General features: G+C 36.4%; 1 protein-coding gene across 2 annotated transcripts in view; it reads right to left on the bottom strand.

Moving 5' to 3' along the window:
• CEP85L (centrosomal protein 85 like) overlaps positions 1-19,117 on the bottom strand; it is a 143,810-nt gene that overhangs the window by 108,105 nt on the left and 16,588 nt on the right. For both annotated transcript variants that reach the window (XM_040238415.1, XM_040238416.1), the window contains exon 2: positions 11,322-11,483. In XM_040238415.1, coding sequence (XP_040094349.1) covers positions 11,322-11,483 — 162 coding nt within the window. The remainder of the gene's footprint in view (positions 1-11,321; positions 11,484-19,117) is intronic.

Genomic DNA, 19,117 nt, shown 5'->3' with positions numbered 1-19,117 from the left:
CCAGAATCCTATAACTCCATCTTATGTTCATGCACCACCCTTACACTTACTATCCTTTCCTAGAACTCTTGCCCTATTTGCCCTGTCTTCAAACTTTGACATTGCTTCATCCATATATATTAGGTTCTAAATAACACTACCTACTATGATAATGCCTTAAACTCAATGGATTCTTCGTTCATTCGAATATCTTGTACAGTGCTCTGTAACATACCAGTAAAATCACTTATTATTCTATGTATTAATTTAAATAACTAGCAGGAAAAGGAGTTGGAGTTCAACTTGGAGGTAATGGCAAGAAATAATGGAAGACCAAAAGAAAACAACATCTTCACACATCAGCCCAATTCAAGAAGAAAGTGAAAATCATGTTCTTTATCCCTAAAACATTATAGGGATTTGTATTTAACACCTGATGAATTATTCAGTGAGAAAAGCAGTGATATTTGCTGTTGACACAAATAAATTAGTTTTAAATTAATTCAAATAATAAAGAGAAAAGGCATTTTTCTAAACAGAAATAGAAAAGATGAGTAATTATATATAATAATACATAGCAGAATCAAAGAGTTTCTGGAAATTATTTAAAAAGTACTATCATATTCTCAATGAGGTATTTTCAGTTTTTCAGCCACTCATGATGAAAATATAGCATCCCAGCCCTGACACTGTGGGCCTAATATACGCAAAAGAAGGGATTTAAAAAAAAAAAAGCTTTCCCTGGAGGAACTCAGTAAGAAAATTTCCCAGCTGGTCCCAGATTAATACCGTAATATTCTATGGAGATTAAAGTGCATGCACGCATGTTCAGTCGCACCTGACTCTTTGCAACCCCATGGACTGTAGCCCACCAGGCTCCTCTGTCCATGGAATTCCCAGGCAAGAATACTAAAGTGGTTCCCATTTCCTACGCCACAGGCTCTTCCCGACCCAGGGATCGAACCTGCGTCTCTTGCAGCTCCTGTGTTGGCAGGTATATTCTTTACCACTGCACTACCTGGGAAGTAACTGACTAGAAAAAAGAGCATTAATCTTGAATGTCTAAGCCAAATCTTAAAAAAGCTAAATTTATCTCTGAATCCAAGTAAACTTTCCAGAAGTCACAACACGGGAACAGAGTTAACAGACTGATTTGCTTAAACAGCTTTGCAATAGCACTAAAAAACAAAACAAAACAAAAAAACACACACCAGAACATCCATTCTACAACCTTTAAATCTCCAGATCTTTATCCTTCCCACATAATTCTATCCGAGACCAAATAACTAATAATACATTCTTTAAAACTCCACAGTAGTTTCCTGTTTTATTTTCAACTCCACTTAGTTCAAATTACTCTCCAAAAAGTTTATGCCTTTCTATTTAACCAGATATTAATACATGCAATAGAGCCATGGAATGAACTGTGTGCTCCACACAGACACACTGAAATCTTAACCCCCCAGTACCTGTGAATGTTATCTTATTTTGAAATCAGGTCTTTGCAGATGTAGTAAGTTAAGATGAGGTCATACTGTATGGGGGTGAGCCCTAAACCCAACGACCAGTGTCCTTACAAAGGGAAAGAGAGAGACATGAAGACACAGAGGGGACCTAGAGAAGCAGAGAAGAATGCTATGGTGCCACAAACCAAAGAAGGCCAAAGATTCCCAGTGAGCAGCAGAATCTAGAGAGGCAGTTAAGGAAGACTTGTCTCTAGAGCCTTCAAAAAAACACAGCCCCGCTGACACCTTGATTTTGAATCTGTTGTCTCCAGAACTGAGAAAATATATTTCTGCTGTTGTAAGCAGCCCCCAGTTTATAGTAATTTGTTATGGTAGCCCTGGGAAACGAATACAGGGAAATATGGGTTAATAGTTCCAAATGTGCTTTACTTGTACACTGGGAGATAAATATGTAAATGGATGGTGGATGGTAGGAGGTGTCTCACTACTGGAGAGGGAAATTATAGACAAGGAGGGGAAAAAGCTAAAATGAGCTCTGCTGTACTGGACTAGAGTGAGAGATGTCAGTACGAACTAACTTAGCTTAATACAGATACTTATGAATAGACACAAATAATTTTAGATATGCACAAATATACAGGTGAGTATATATACCCTAGAGAAGCTACTTCTGTCCTTCATGTCCTTCATGATGGCACAGAAGCAATGACATCCCAGCAGTAACAAGCACTCCCAGCACACAGATCTTGGTTTCTAAATACTCTTCTCCAGAAAAAAACAAACAAACAAACAAACAACTAGGGCTCTTTGGAGCAATGGCTGATTCTAGGTCTATGGTAGGGAAAACATAAGATGACCATACAACACCCTATAGAATTCAAAAGGAAGTGCTCAAAAACAAAAGGATGGGGGGAGAACACAAAGTATCACAGGAGTCAACCTGAAAGAGTTCCCAATGGCAAAAGCTGGAATAATTTGAGCAACAAATTACTATAGGCACTATAGGATGTTGTATGGTCATCTATATTTTTTGGTTTTGGTGGCTTGGGCTTTCCCGGTGGCTCAGATGATGAAGAATCTGCCCACAGTTCAAGAGTCCTGTGTTTGATCCCAAGGTCAGGAAGATCCCCTGGAGAAGGAAATGGCAATCCACTCCAGTATTCTTGCCTGGAGAATTCCACAGACAGAGGAGCCTGGCGGGCTGCAGTCCAGGGGATCGCAATGAGTCGGACATGACTGAGTGACTAACACACACACACTGGATAATACCCCAATCCATACTAAAATAAATGATTGCTGCTTTTGTTTTTGTTCAGTAGCTAAGTCATGTCCGATTCTTTGTGACCCCATGGACTGCCACACACCAGTTTTCCCTGTCCTTCGCTATCTCTCAGTTTGCTCAAACTCATGTCCATTGAGTCAGTGAGGCCATCCAACTATGTCATCCTCTGTCAACCCCTTCTCCTCTTGTCCTTAATCTTTCCCAGCATCAGGGTCTGTTCTAATGAGTCAGTTCTTTACATCAGGTGGCCAAAGTATTGGAACTTCAGCTTCAGCACCAGTCCTTCAAAAAAACTTCCTCTTCTAGGAGGTGGAGTTTAATCCTCCCCTTCTAACTTGAAACCAAAGAACAGAATATAGAAAGGAGAAAAACCTTTACTATATGGTGGGAAAACATAGCAAGTCTGATACTACCAGTTCTTGAGCATTTCTACGGATTTTTAATAGTACAAATCAACGGTTTATTTCTGAATTTCTCGTTGTTGTTTTAGAATGTAGAATTTGGTTTGGATTTTTAATTTTTTCCCTGACTTTTAGTGGGTTTTCAGAAAGAAACAAAAGTAGAAGACTGTGCTTAGTTTATTATCTTAAGTTGCAAATTCACTTCAAGATCTTTCTAGGTTGGTATATACGTAGCTACCTAATTACTTTAACTGAATACACAGTGAAATATTTAACCACTTCCCTATTGATAAGACACTTGGAGTTGCTTCTAACTTTCTTCTAAACAGTGTTACAGTGAATATTCTTATATATGTTATCTTTATTTACCTGTGTGTGTGCTGAATCAAGGATATATACACTTTACATATATTATTTACAGGTTTCCCATCAGAGAACTGCTGTGAGGATTAAATGAGTTAACAGGTGTTAAGTGCCTAGAACACAGTTAACAGCCACACAGCTGTTAGTTATCATTGCCAAATTGCCCTCTATAAAGGCTGACTACATATACTATTTTTTAGAGTACTGTTTTTTTTTTTTTATCTTTGCTCAGACACTGGATATTACTATTTTTTTTTGAAAAAGGGCAATTTCACTGGTGAAAGTGGTATCTAATTGTAGTCTTCACTTCACTATGACGACTTTCACTTCACTAAGATGATCAAATCTTTTTCATGTTTATTGGTCATTTGTAATTTTTACATGAATTGTGTGTTTCTACCTTTTACCTATGAAATTTTTTAATTATGAAATATTTAAAATTTTATAGATAAACACCTCTTTGGGTGCATTAAATAAGGATACTATTTTCCTGTTAATTTGATTACAAATATTTATTCCTAGTATGTTTCCTTTTATATTTAGTAGCTTTTAGCAGTGTTCAAAATGTTTGAATTTCTATTAAAATCTGTGTTGTAAGGCTTAAGAATATTTCTAATGTAAAAATATAAAATAAATTTACTCCATTTTAAATTTAATTTTCTTACAGTTTCAGGTCAGGCTCTAATAACACTTTTTTCGGGCTTAATCCTCCCTTACTACTTTGAAATGCTGTTTTTACATCATGTAGTAAATTTCCAAATAAGCGTGTGTTTTTAAAAAGTACTTAGGTTGATATATGTGCTAGAGAATCTCAATATCTAATAGAGATTATAAGCTTGTTTTCGTCTCTGATTTATTGCATGATTCTGTTGTAAACTGGTAGCAGGACTTTCATTCATTCTGTGTGTTATTTTCAAAGCATCACGAAGAAAACCCCCATGTAAGCCTGCCTAACCTTGAATTCCTGGGTCTAACCCAGTCCTCGGCTTATCTCAATGGCTGGATTTCCATGGAGAACAGAGCAATTCTAGAAGCCTCGGGTAATATGCATATGCTTATATGACTCATATCACAATGAAAAAAGAAAACAAACTCTTTTTAGAACTCCAATACAGAGGAAAAAAAAAAAAGCCAATTACAAAGTATATACGGGATGATCCAGTTTTATTTAAAGTTTGTGTGTATGTGAATAAACACAGAACAAAATATTTAGAACATGCAATACCCTAACAACATTTGTGACCTCTGACAACAAAGCAAGGATCAGAAGACAGAAGATAAAGGGAAATTTTACTTTTTCTCTATTTAATTCTAAATGAATTCAAAATTTTCAAAGCCCATAAATTTAATATTTGAAATACAAATTTGCTTTTAAAATTATGTTCATATAAAATAAATTTACTCCATTTAAAATGTACTTTTTAAAATGTGCATTTTTCACCTTTTTAAAAATCATGGTGGGGGAATAGAAAAAATACACATACTAGCTGACATTAAGGAAAAGTTTTACAATCTTTTTTAAACTATTTTCTCTTTATTTTTTCTCATTTATATCTACATAACAAATTCTCTTGTTTAAGATCATTGCCTAAGTTCACAAAGTTACATTCTCCCCCTCATAGAACCCACTGAAATAACAGAAAAGTAATCAAGTGGAAACTCATGGCAATGAATAATATAGGACTGTGAGCAATAAGAGATTACAACAAAATTTCAGAAGACAGAAAATGAAGTGTGGTAACTATTGAAAAAATAAGTCTTGGGAATGCAGCACAGGGAGTCCATCTCTCTGGGGAAACATCAAAGAGGCACTAACCTCAGAAACATCAAGTACAAAGCAGGCTAAACCAAGAATCTGTAACTGAAAATCTCTCTATATATATATACACACACACACACACATATATGCACTGTTTCATTGAACAAAATCGAGCACTCAGTACATAATACTCCCTATATCAGTCCCTATTCTATGATACAAACAATAAATAACAAACCCAAATAACAAACAATAAACAAGTAACAAACCCAAAGTAAAGCAGGGTAGTAGGTACAAAGCTGTGACAGTAGCAACAGAAGTATCACTGTTTTAGGGAACCTTCCCAGGGAGGAAAAATTTGAAGAGACATGAAAAAAAGTTAAGAGTACAGGGAAGGAGAACAATCACTTTTTATTAAAGTACTGATGGTACTACAAAGAAACTGTGCTAAGCAATTTAAAAGTCATATTATTAAATTTTCATAAGACTTTAAAAAAATATTATCTCCAATTTGAAGATGAAAAATCTCAGGCTCAGAGAAATGAGGAATTGTTCAAGGTTGCACAGATAATTAACTGATAACAGGTCTAACCAAAGCTATAGCTCTTAATCATCATATTGATGAGAATAAATCATTTCATCTTTTGAAAACTAGTTTACTAACATCATATGATATCACTGATATGCAGTGATCTAAAAACAAATGCTACAAATGAACTTATACACAAAACAGAAACAGATTCACAGACTTAGAGAATGAACTTGGTTACCAAGGAGGAAGGGTCAGGGGAAGAATTAGGGAGTTAGGGATTGATATGTACACACTGCTATATTTAAAATGGATAACCAACAGGGGCTTACTGCATAACACAGGGAACTCTGCTCAGTATTATGTAACAACCTAAAAAGGAAAAAGAATTTGAAAAAGAATAGATAACATGTATATGTGTAAGGCTATGGTTTCTTCAGTAGTCATGGATGTGAAAGTGGACTATAAAGAAAGCTGAGCACCCAAGAATTGATGCTTTTGAACTGTGGTGTTGGAGAAGACTCTCGTGAGTCCTTTGGGCTGCAAGGAGATCCAACCAGTCCATCCTAAAGGAAATCAGTCCTGAGTGTTCATTGGCAGGATTGATGTTGAAGCTGAAACTCCAATACTTTGGCCACCTGATGCGAAGAGCTGACTTATTTGAAAAGACCCTGATGCTGGGAAAGATTGAGGGCAGGAGGAGAAGGGGACGGCAGGATGAGATGGTTGGACGGCATCACCGATTCAATGGACACGTGTTTGAGTGAACTCCGGGAGTTGGTGATGGACAGGGAGGCCTGGCATGCTGCTGTCCATGGGGTCGCAAAGAGTTGGACACGACTGAGTGACTGAGCTGAACTGACTGAACTGAAAACACTTTGCTGTATAACTGAAACTATCACAACATTGTTAATCAACCATGGAGGTCAGAAAGAAGTGACAATATTTTTCAAGTAATAAAAGAAAAGAACTGTCAAACTAGGCAGTATTGTATACCTACTGAAACCATCCTTCAGGAATCAAGGTGAAATCAAGACAGTCTCAGTTGGGGAAAAACTAAGATAATTTGTTGCCAGCAAATGTATCCTAAAGAAATGACTAAAGGAAATCCTCTAAACCAAATGTAAACAATAAAATGGAACCTTGGAACAACACAAAGGAAGAACACAGGAAGCAAAAATATGGGTAAATATAGCAGGTTCTCTATCTCCTCCTGAGCTTCCTAGATGATGTTTAATAGATGATGTAAAAATTATAACACTGTCTGATACGGTTATGATTGTATATAAAGGAAAGGGCTGAAACAATTTTATTATAAATGGGGTACATAAAAGGATATAAAGGGAGAAAATGCTTCTATACTCCAAATGTTAAAATGGTAAGCTATATATACATAAGCTATGTATATTATATATAATATAACATATAATAATACCTAGAGCAACTGCTAGAAGAGCTATACAAAGAGATACCCTTTTAGAAATACTATAGTTAAATCCAGGTAGAATTCTAAAATTGTTCGAGTAATCCAGAGAAAGCCAAGAAAGTGAAAACAAAAACAAAGAGAACAAACAGAAAATCTGAGTATTAATACATCAATAATTACATTATATGGAAATAGACTAAATATACCAACTAAAAGACAAAGACTGGCAAAGTGGATTAAAAACCATGACCCAACTGTACACTGTTAATAGTGATTTAACTTTGAATATAATGTTTAGACAAGTTAGAAGTAAAAGAATAGAAAATATATACCATTTAAACATTAATCAAAAGGAAGTAGAAGAGGCTATGTTAAACTAGATAAAGTAGTTCAGTTCAGTCACTCAGTCGTGTCTGACTCTTTGCGACCCCATGAACCACAGCATGCCAGGCCTCCCTGTCCATCATCAACTCCCAGAGTCCACCCAAACCCATGTCCATTGAGTCGGTGATGCCATCCAACCATCTCATCCTCTGTCGTCCCCTTCTCCTCCTGCCCTCAGTCTTTCCCAGCATCAGGGTCTTTTCCAATGAGTCAGCTCTTCACATCAGGTGGCCAAAGTATTGGCGTTTCAGCTTCAACATCAGTCCTTCCAATGAACACCCAGGACTGATCTCCTTTAGGATGGACTGGTTGGATCTCCTTGCAGCCCAAGTAAATTTCAGCACAAAAAAATTACCAGAGACAGAGAAAGACATCGTACAATACTAAAAGAGACAACCCACCAAGAATATACAGCAATCCTAATTGCACATGCACAGAACAACAGAGTTGCAGGTTATAAAACTAAAAGATTAAACGTACAAATCCACAATTACAGTTGAGACGTTTAATATGTCTTTTTTCAACAACTGAACAACTCAACAGAAAATCATCAAGGATATAAAAAAAATCAACACCATCATCCAACAGGATCTACTTCCTCAAAAAGACAAACTATTGCAACTCACCCAACATGAAAAATAATTTGAGTAGTTCTATGACTATTAGCACTATTGGTGCTGGAGAAGACTCCTAAGAGTCCCTTGGACTGCAAGGAGATCAAACCAGTCAATCCTAAAGGAAATCAACACTGAATATTCATTGGAAGGACTGATGCTGAAGCTGAAACTCCAACACTCTGGCCAACTGATGCAAAGAGCTGACTCATTGGAAAAGACCCTGATTCTGGGAAAGATTGAGGGCAAGAGGAGAAGCGGGTGACAGAGGATGAGATGGTTGGATGGCATCACTGACACAATGGACTTGAGTTTGAGCAAACTCCAGGAGATGGTGAAGGACAGGGAAGCCTGGTGTGCTGCAGTCCACGAGGTCACAGAGTTGGATACGACTGAGTGAAGAACGACGACTATTAAGAAAACTTAACTCATGATTTTAAGCTATTAATATAAAAAAAAAATTTTTCTAGGCCCGATGGTGTCACTGAAGAATTCTACTAAACATTTAAAGAATTAAAACCACTCTACACCATCTCTTCCAGAAAATAGAAAGAAACACTTTCCAATTCACTTTAGAAAGCTAGTATTATCCTGATATCAAAAGGAAAAGCTCTCCTACTCACAGATGACATAACCATCTACAGAGAAAATTCCAAGAAACAAACCCCCCAAAGACCCTCTGAGAACAAAAGAGTGAGTTCAGCAATCTCGTAATATACAGCTAACATATTGGTACCCAACTTGGACTATAAAATGCCATTTACAATCACTCTCCCAAGAATGAAATACTTAGCTATAAATCTAACAAAACATGTATTGGACATGTAACAAAACTATACAACACTGGTGAATGAAATAAGATCTAAATAAATGGGAAAACATACCATTTTAATGGATTAGCAGACTCAACAGAGTAAAGATGGCAACTCTCCCCAAACTGATAATGGACAACACAATTCCTATTAAATTCCCAGCAAGACTTTTTGTATAGCCAAAATTATTTAAAACTTACACAGAAAACAACCAGAACAGCTAAAACAATCTGGAAAAAAATTAAGTGGATATTATTCTGGTTTCAAGATTTATATTGCAAAGAAAAGAAACCTCAATCTAAATCTCACACCATGCGTTTGAGGGTCAGCATGTCTGGGTTTTCCACACGCCACACATTCCAAGAAAGGTTTGGCCCTTTCTGGCTCCTAAGATGTAACCTCTAAATTCCTGAAACATGCTGCCTAATAAGAGTGTCTTTGTTTACCTGGGGACCTGGTAACTCCAAGCATATAGTCTATGCTAATAATGTGATTGATGGTAGGAGTCTTGAACCATGTAAGGTCAGCTTGACTTCTCAAAGGCTGGAAACTAAGGTCATGCATACAGGCATTCAACCATATCAATATAACCTACCCACAGTAAAAATCCTGAACACCCAAGGATTGGATGGCCTTGCCGCCGGATGTGCCCTCGCACAACACTGCTGAGAGAACCAATCACTGTCCACACAGCTCCACGGGGAGAGGACAACTGGGAGACTGGGCCTAGTGTTTTCTGGACCCTGCCCTTTGCTTCTCTGTTGCTAATTTAAATAGGTATCCTTTGCTGTAAAAAACTACAACCTCTAGTATAATATCTTTTCGAGTTCCAGCAAATAACTGAGCCTAAGAGTAGTCTCAGGAATACCCAAACATATACACATTATAAAAATATTAACTCAAAATGGACCACAGACTTACAGAATATAAAATGACTAAATTTTTAGGAAAAAAAAGCGAGAGAAAAAAGTAAAATATTCAAGATCTAGGACTAGACAAAGAGTTCTTAGCCTTCATTCCAAAAGCACGGTCCATACAGGCAAAAACTGATACACTAGATTTACAAGCTTAAAAACTGTTGCTCTGCAAAAGACACAGTTAGAGGATGAAAGACAAGCCAGACTGGAAGAAAATGTTTACAAATCAAATAGCCAACAAAGGATTAGTGTCTGAAATACACAAAGAATGCTCAAAACTCAACAATAAAAACGGAGAAAAGCCAATTAGAATACAGGCAAAAGACAAGAACATTTCAACAAACAGAACAGATAGATGGCAAATAAACATCTGTGAAAAAATGTTCAACATTATTAACCTTTAAATGAGAATTAAAACAAAAATGAGATATCACTACATTCCTATCAGAAAACCTAAAATTTAAAAACCAAAGAAAAAACAAATAAAAATCACCAGGGGCTAGCAAGGCTGAAGAGAAAGCTTGATGACTCATACTCATCTATTTGCATTGCTGATGAAAACATAGTAGTCACTCTGGAAAAGAGTGTGACAGTTTCTTAAAAAACTAAACACACAACTCCCATACGACCAGCAACTGCACTCTTAGCCACTGACCACAGAGAAGTGAAGACGCATGTTCACACCAAAACTTATGCACGAATGTTTATAGCAGCTTTATTTCTAAAAGCCCCAAACTGTAAACAACCCAGCTGTCTTTCAGTGGTTTAACGGGGTTGGGCAAAATGTGGTCTCTCCAATACCACCATTACTATAAAAAGAAAGGAACGATTAATGCACACAACAACCGGGATGAATCTTCACAGAAAAAAGCCAATTCCAGAGTTACATACTATATGGCACAATTTATAGGGTATGCTTAAAATGACAAACAAAATTACAGAAGTGGAGACTAGATTAGCGGTTTCCAACAGTTAAGAAGAGGCGGGAGGGAAAGTGGGTATGAACAGAATCAGGTATGCTGTGGTGAGAGAAATGTTCTGTATTTTGACCTTATCAGTGTGGTGATACTGCAGTGCAGTTTCGCAAGAGACCAAGGGGTGTGGGAGCAATCAGGTGAAGGTTGCACTAGCATCTCTGTACTATTTTGTTAAATCACGTGTGAATTTACAATTATTTCAAAATAAAAAGCTTAGTTTGAAAATGAAGGAAGGAAAAACTAATCTGATCAGAAGAATAATTTCATTTGATATACAGCAACACCGAATATTACTAAATATTCAAACATTATTTTATAACTTTTTAGTTTGGAACAATAAGACATGTCCCTTGCTTTCTCAATTACAACATTCCACAAAGCTTCATGTCTAACCAGTAAGAATTTAGCTCACCTTCCACGCTGTCAGAACAGGAAGTTCCAATGCCAGTATCACCACTGTCAGAAGCTATACTATGTCTCCTGATATGGCTATTTCGCTGGTTAGATGGGACAGTTGTGGCCGGCCACAATGATTCATTACCAGGTAACCATGCTGATGAAGAGTAATCTGGGCCTACAAAGGAAAATATGCAAGAAGTTAATAAATTTATAATGTCTACGAGTAGGTAGAAGACATCTTTTGGCCTTGTAAAAAAAAAATACAAATAAGATAAACTTATTTTCTGCCAAAAATAACTTAAATAGATCAGTAATATCTATGAGTCACCAAATAAACTTACTTATCAGATATACACAAATTCGATGCTGACTTCGCAGCTTTCTTTGGCTGAAGATATCTGATTTCTGCTTACAGATACTGAACTTGTAATCACAGAACTACTGTCTAATGTAAAATGTCAACTCTATCATCAGTCTGTTTGGAAATGTTAGTACTTGCTCTGTAATATTTGATAGGTAGGCATCTGTGATCCCATATACAGACATTACCTGAGAATTGGGACTCAGGAAAAAAATCTAATCAAAGCATATTACATGACAATACGTGTAGAATGCACTTGTGGAAAGTCACTCAGTTGTGTCCGACTCTTTGTGAACCCATGGACTATACAGTCCATGGAATTCTCCAGGCAAGAATACTGGAGTGGGTAGACTATCCCTTCTCCACAGGATCTTCCCAACACAAGAATCAAACCAGGGTCTCCTGCATTGCAGGCATATTCTTTACCAGCTGAGCTACTAGGGAAGCTGGAAAGTCAAAACAATCTATTTTCAACTACTATATCCTAACCACTTAAAAGTTAAAATTATTTTGCATTATTTTAATTGATTCTATTTCTTTAGTTATCTTTCGATAAAAGTTTAACACCAGAGCATTTCCTGGCTGTTAATTTTCCCTTTTGAGTTACAATAAATCTTCACTGTTCAGCTAATTTATCACTTTTCAATGTTCTCTTAAACTTCATTTTCACTTATGTTGCCCATTTTTACTTAACTGACATTTGCCTCTTCCTGATTTATCTATCATTTTACCTTCTTGTTCATTCCTTCTTTCACTGTCTACAATGTCTCAAAATATACCATGGACCAGGGTCAATCTGTGAACTATTTACTACTAGCCTGTTAACATTTAGGAACAGAAATAAAGGATAAGCACTGAAAAACGTTTATAGTAATTTGAAAGCAATTTTAAATCTTGAAATTTATACAAAAGCTATAGCAGTACGTATCTTTATTAATGGTTAACATAGTGACTCTAAAACTGAAGACTGTAGACTTATTTGTGGGTGTTAACAAGTTCTGTACAAGAATTTTGAGACTTCATTTCAATTATACCCTTGAAAAGTAATAAGCACATTACAGATGACCTGAATAGCTACCTTAAAGCAGACTTATTATCACATAATTATAATGCTCCCATTGGGTTTTATGTTTGCAATTGCAGTTGCTTCCAAGTAATGGAGAAATGACAAGGCACTTGTCATCATGATGTTAAATAAGACACCTTTACAGAATTATCATGTTCCATGCTATTGAAATTGGCAGGCAAGGAGAACTTTCTAGCAGTTTAATAAACACAAGAATCACAAAATGACAAACATATCCACACAATTAATCACCATTATTTTACCACATTTAAAATAGACATTCTCTATATTATCAAAACATATAAAGAGATTAATAATAAAACCAGACCTGAATCTATTTTCCACCATATTAACCCCAACATAAAAGCTTTAATTTTAATAAAATACTGTATCAAATTATTTTATTTTCTATTTATATGTAATTTATTAATTAAGTTTGAATTAACTCAAGTTTAAAAAATGGGGGCTTCCCTGGTGGCTCAGAGGTTAAAGTGTCTGCCTGCAATGCAGGAGACTTGGGTTCGATCCCTGCGTCGGGAAGATCCCCTGGAGAAGGAAATGGCAATCCACTCCAGTACTCTTGCCTGGAGAATCTCATGGACAGAGGAGCCTGGTGGGCTACAGTCCATGGGGTCGCAAAGAGTCGGACACAACTGAGCGACTTCACTTTCACTTTCACTTTAAAAAATGGTAGCCAAAGAAACACTTCCACCAGCTTTGAGGTTCAGAACAAGTGAAAACTGTAGATTCTACACCAATCTCAAAACTGGGTTTATCTTAATTCATCTGATTAGCACTCACATATTAAAGCACCAAGTGAAGGCATTCTATCTGTCACCAAAGGTACTCTACTGTGATCTATTATCTGCACCAAACACCCTTCCTTTAAACAGTTCCTCAAGTATTAAGAATGTTCCATTTAAATGAACTCAAAGTCCTATCTAAACCATTATCAAAAAGGAAAAACAGCCCACTATTTTCTCTCCCAAGTGCAAACCTATTAGTTGGAGAAATATTTTTTTAGGAATACTCAGGAAAGAACATGGGCTTCCCAGGTGGTGCTAGTGGTAAAGAACCCTCCTGCCAATGCAGGAAACATAAGAGATGCAGGTTCGATCCCTGGGTGGGGAAGATCCCCTGGAGTAGAACACAGCAACCTATTCCAGTATTCTTGCCTGGAGAATTCCATCCATGGACAGAGGAGCCTGGAGGGCTACAGTCCATAGGGTCGCAGAGAGTCAGACACGACTGAAGTGACTTAGCAAGCAGATAAGGGCATAAATATGTTGGAAGTACATGGAAATGGCAAATAAAGATATGAAAAGATGTCCAACCTTACTAATAATGAAATGAAAAAGACAACAATGCTTTTATTTTTAGACTTTTAAATCATCTATAACATTAAATACCATTGGCAAATATTTGAAATACCAATGTCAAAGTGCAGGACACGTCCACGTACTTTTATGGGTACCTGAATTCATAGAGTGTTTCAAAATTAGGGCATCTGAAAACAGGTATCTCAATTTCAACATGTACCTAAATTTCAACATAAGACCTCCTACTAGGAATTTTTATAAAGAAATAACAGATAAGTATAAAAATATCTAAGCACAAGGACAGTACTTCTTTAAAAAAAAAATAAATGCCTAGAAACAAAATACAGTCTGTAAGTTAGTTGATACTATTTAAGTGCTAAAAATAATTTTATTGACCTATTTTTTTAAACATGTAGTGACATCCAAAAAAGTGTGCATGGGAGAAAAGCATTGATATAGCTGCTTATATAGTATGCCTCCATGGCTGCAGAAGAGATTGTACATTTACACCTATGGAAAAAGGAGCTTTCAGGGAGCTCCACGTCTAAATGTTGATATTAACTACAATGTTTTACTAAAGAAACAAATACAGAAACATTTGCTCTGTCACTAGGGATGATGATGATGATGATTATACACTATCATTTTAAGAAGAAAATGCTGATTACTTTTACTCATTTGCAGATTACATCAGCATTTGATTCTGAAAGGAACCAGTTACAGAGCATATATGTAAATTCAAGATTCCTAGTCAACAATTTTAGAAAACCTGCGTTAAGACCCCTGAAATAAAGTTAATACACCTGTTTTCAGACAATATAACTATTTTGAGCAATATAAAGTAGTGTTACATATTTAGCCCACAACAACTCCACTCCATTTGTTGTTAACGAATCTTGACCCAAGGAAACCAATTGTATATAGAAAGGATATAATCTTCCCCGCCCCATGTACACACACAGACACACCAGTAATGGGGATTTAAAAAAAAAAAAGAAAGAAAAAACCCACAAATACTGATACAGTATTATCATCAGAAGCTAGGAAGACGTTCCTAGTTTAAATCATTAACTATTACCAGGAAGAACGGCTCAAGAAAAAGTTCTGTAAAAGGTCAGAGATTAATATTTTCACCTTTGCAAGCCATCTGATAGACTGTCATAAACGCAGTAGTAGACAACAGAATAGGTGTGGCTGTGTTTCAATAAAACTTCACAAAAGTAATGACAAGCTAGATTTGACCGCCTGGTCATAGTTTGCAGATCCCTGATCTAGAGTTAAAAAAAAAAAAAATTATTCTAATTTGTAAATATTCTCTAAAATTCAGCTGATTCAAAATGAGGAACTCTAGCCAGCACGTTTATTCATCCCTTTATTCAGAAGAAATTCTAGTTCATCCTAGAGCACATACCAGTGAGCACTGCTGCTCTAAACCTAAAAACTCATGGCCGCATTATCGAAATTTTCTGTGGACTACCAATGCCAGTAACTTTTTGGATTTCTTTTTCCAGAACAAACAGTCTCAGTTTGTAATAACGAAGAACCTTTTATAGTCTATTACAAGTTAATCACTAAAGGGAGGTTGCCTATAAGCTATACACACATTATAATGACCCATCTCTGGGAAACCTCCCAGATAATGAGCATTAAGGTAAAAAAAAAAAAAAAAAAACACCTCTGTTCAGCTCACAGGAAACATCCAGGCCAGGCCCACCTGTGAACAACTACAGGGAGGCTAACACATCCCCTCCAGAGGCTGATGATGTTCAGTCTCTCAGTCGTGCGACTCTTTGCAACCCCATGGACTGAAGCCCACCAGGCTCCTGTGTCCATGAGATTTTTCCTGGCAAGAATATTGGAGTGGGTTGCCATTTCCTTCTCCAGTGGATCTTCCCAACCCAGGGATCGAACCCATATCTCCTGAGTGGATTCTTTACCGCTCAGCCACTAGGGAAAGCCCCAGAAGCTGATGAGAACCATGAAATATCTGACTTGACTGCCTCTCCACTGACTATAAAAGAAGCCTGAATTCTAACTCAGGCCAGGCCAGAGGATTCTATGGGGCATGAGCTTACCATCGTCTGTTTGCTGGCTTTCCAAATAAAGTCACTACTCTTTGCCTCAACAGCTCATCTCTTAATTATTGGCCAGTTATACGAGCTTGGACTCAGTGACAAGTTTATTTGTATATTTTTTCTTGGGGGGCGAGGCAGGGAGGCATGCTGCTTGACTTGTGAGATCTTAGTTCCCTGACCAGGGATTAAACCCAGGCCCTTGGCAGTGAAAGCCTGGAGTTCTAACCACTGGACCACCAGGGAATTTCCCTGCATGGCTGAAAACGCTCTAACAACATATTAATGTGTATGATGATTAATTGTATGTGTCAGCATAACTGGACAATGAGGTGTCCTCATATTGGGATGTCTTACATTTAAATTGTAGACTGAGTAAAGCAAATTGCCCTCCATATGTGGAAAGGCCTCCATGAAACCGGCTAAAGGTCTGAATAGAACAAAAGGCTGACACACCCCCAATAAAGAGAGAATTCTTCCCATCTGAAGGTCTTCAAAACAGAACACTGGCTTTACCCAGTCTTTTGGACTAGAAATGAAACATCAGCTCTTCCTGGACTTCAGGCCTTTCAGCCTTCAGAATGAAACTCTACCATCAGCTCTCCCGGTTCTCAGGCCTTCAAATTCAATTTGGAACTAAACCATTGATTTCACTGGGTCTCCACCTTGCTGACTCAGCCCGCAGAACTTGGGTCTTGCCAGCCTCCATAATCACATGAATAAATTCCTTATAATAAATCTCTTCCTTAAGTTGTATAGAGATAGAGAATTTTTTTTTTCTCGAGTGCACATAAAACACTCTCCAGGACAGATCATGCCTTATGCCACAAAACAAGTCTCACTACATTTGAGAAGACTTAGAGCATAGCAAGCCATCTTTCCCAATGATAATGGTATGAAATAATTTAAAGAAGAAAACAGAAAGCTCACAAATATGTGGTGATTAAACAACATGCTCCTAAATTACCATGAGTCAAATGGAAATCAAAAAATATCTTGAGACAAATGGTGGAAACACAACACATCAAAGCTTATGCACTGCAAAAGCAGTTCTAAGAGGTAAGTTTATAGTGATAAATGCCAACATTAAGAAAGCTCAAATGAACAATCTAACTGTATACCTTAAGGAACCAGAAGAAGAATAAACACCAAAGTTAGTAGAAGGAAGGAACTAATTTAGGATTCTAGGCTTTCACTGCCATGGCCCAAGTTCAGTCTCTGGTCGAGGAATTGAGATCCCACAAGCTGTGCAATGCAGCCAAAAAAAAAAAATTTTTTTTTTTAAAGAAGCAAGGAACTAATAAGAATCAGAGTGGAAATAAATGAAATAAAGACTAAAAAAAAAAAACTGAAAAGATCAATGAAACTAAAAGCTATTTTGAAAAGATAAGCTGACAACTGAATGACTATGGAAAAAACAAAAGCCTCAAATACAATCAGAAATGAAAAAGGAGACATTACAACTGCTCACATAGAAATACAAGGGATTATAAGAAACTGCTATGAACAATCATAAGCCAACAAACTGGACAACTTAGAAAAAATGAATACACTCCTAGAAACATACAACCCACCAAGACTAAGTCATGAAGATAAAGAAAATCCAAACAGATGGATTACTAGAAATCAATAATCGAAAACCTTTCAACAAAAATATATTCAGGACCAAATGGTTTCAATGAGGAATCCTACCATTTAAAGAATTAATACCAATTCTTCTCACACTCTTCAAAAAAATGGAAAGGGAGAGAACCATTCCAAGCTCTTTAAGAAATCATTGTTACCCTATACTGAAGACACATAAGAACACTACAAGAAAATCACAGGCTATTATCCCCAATAACAGATACAAATATCTTCAACAAAATAATAGCAAACCTAATTCAATAGTACATCAAAAGGACCAAACACCATGGTCAAATGAGATTTATTTCAAAGACGCAAGTATGGTTCAACATGTGCAAATCAATAAAAGTGATATACCACATTAATAAGATAAATCACAGAAATATATATAAATTCAACAGATGTAGGAAAAGTGTTTGACAATATTCAACATCCTTTCAAGATGAAACTCTTAACAAATAAGATATAGCAGGAACATGCTTCAGCACAATAAGGGCCATACATAACTACCCACAGTTAACATCATATTCAACAGTGAACAGCTGAGGAGCAAGATCAAGAACAAGACAAAGATATCTACTCTCATCACTTCTACTTAATAAAGTACTGGAAGTTCTAGCCAGAGCATTTATACAGTTATACAAGAAAAAGAAATAAAGGGCATCCAAATCAGAAAGGAAGAAGTAAAACTGTCTTTGTTTGCACATGACATACTTCATACAGAAAACCACCAAAAAATCAAATCAGCAAATTCAATAAACTTACAGCATACAGAAATTAATACACAAAAATCAGTTGTGTTTCTATATACTAACAAACGACTGAAAAGAGAGATTAAGAAAACAATCCCACCTAAAACTGCATCAAAAAGAACACTGGGAAGTAAATTAAACCAAGGAGGTAAAAGATCTGTACATCAAAAATTAGAATACACTGAGATGAAATAAAGTGAAGAAGACAAAAGTAAGTGGAAAGATATTTCATGCTCATGAATCAAAAGAATATTGCTAAAATGTTCATACTACCCAAAGCAATCCAAATTCAATGCAATCCTTAAAAATTTCAAAGGCATTTTTTTACAGAAATAGAAAAAAAAAAAATCCTAAAACCACAAAAGACTTTGAATAGCCAACTCAATCCTGAAAAAGAACAAAACTGGAGGCATCAAACTTCCTGATTTCAAACTATACTATAAACCTATACTAATCAAAACAGTATTGTCATTTAAAAAGATTCACAGGTCAATGGAATGGAATAGAGGGCCCAGAAATAAACCCATGCATACACAGTGAATTAATTTACTATAAGGGATCCAAGAATATACAAGGGGAAAGGACAGTCTATTCAATAAATGGTGTTAGGAAA

Source organism: Oryx dammah, unplaced genomic scaffold, assembly GCF_014754425.2.
Source record: "Oryx dammah isolate SB20612 unplaced genomic scaffold, SCBI_Odam_1.1 HiC_scaffold_4, whole genome shotgun sequence".
In the NCBI taxonomy this organism is placed as follows: domain Eukaryota; kingdom Metazoa; phylum Chordata; class Mammalia; order Artiodactyla; family Bovidae; genus Oryx; species Oryx dammah.
This window is presented reverse-complemented; position numbering and strand designations above follow the sequence as displayed.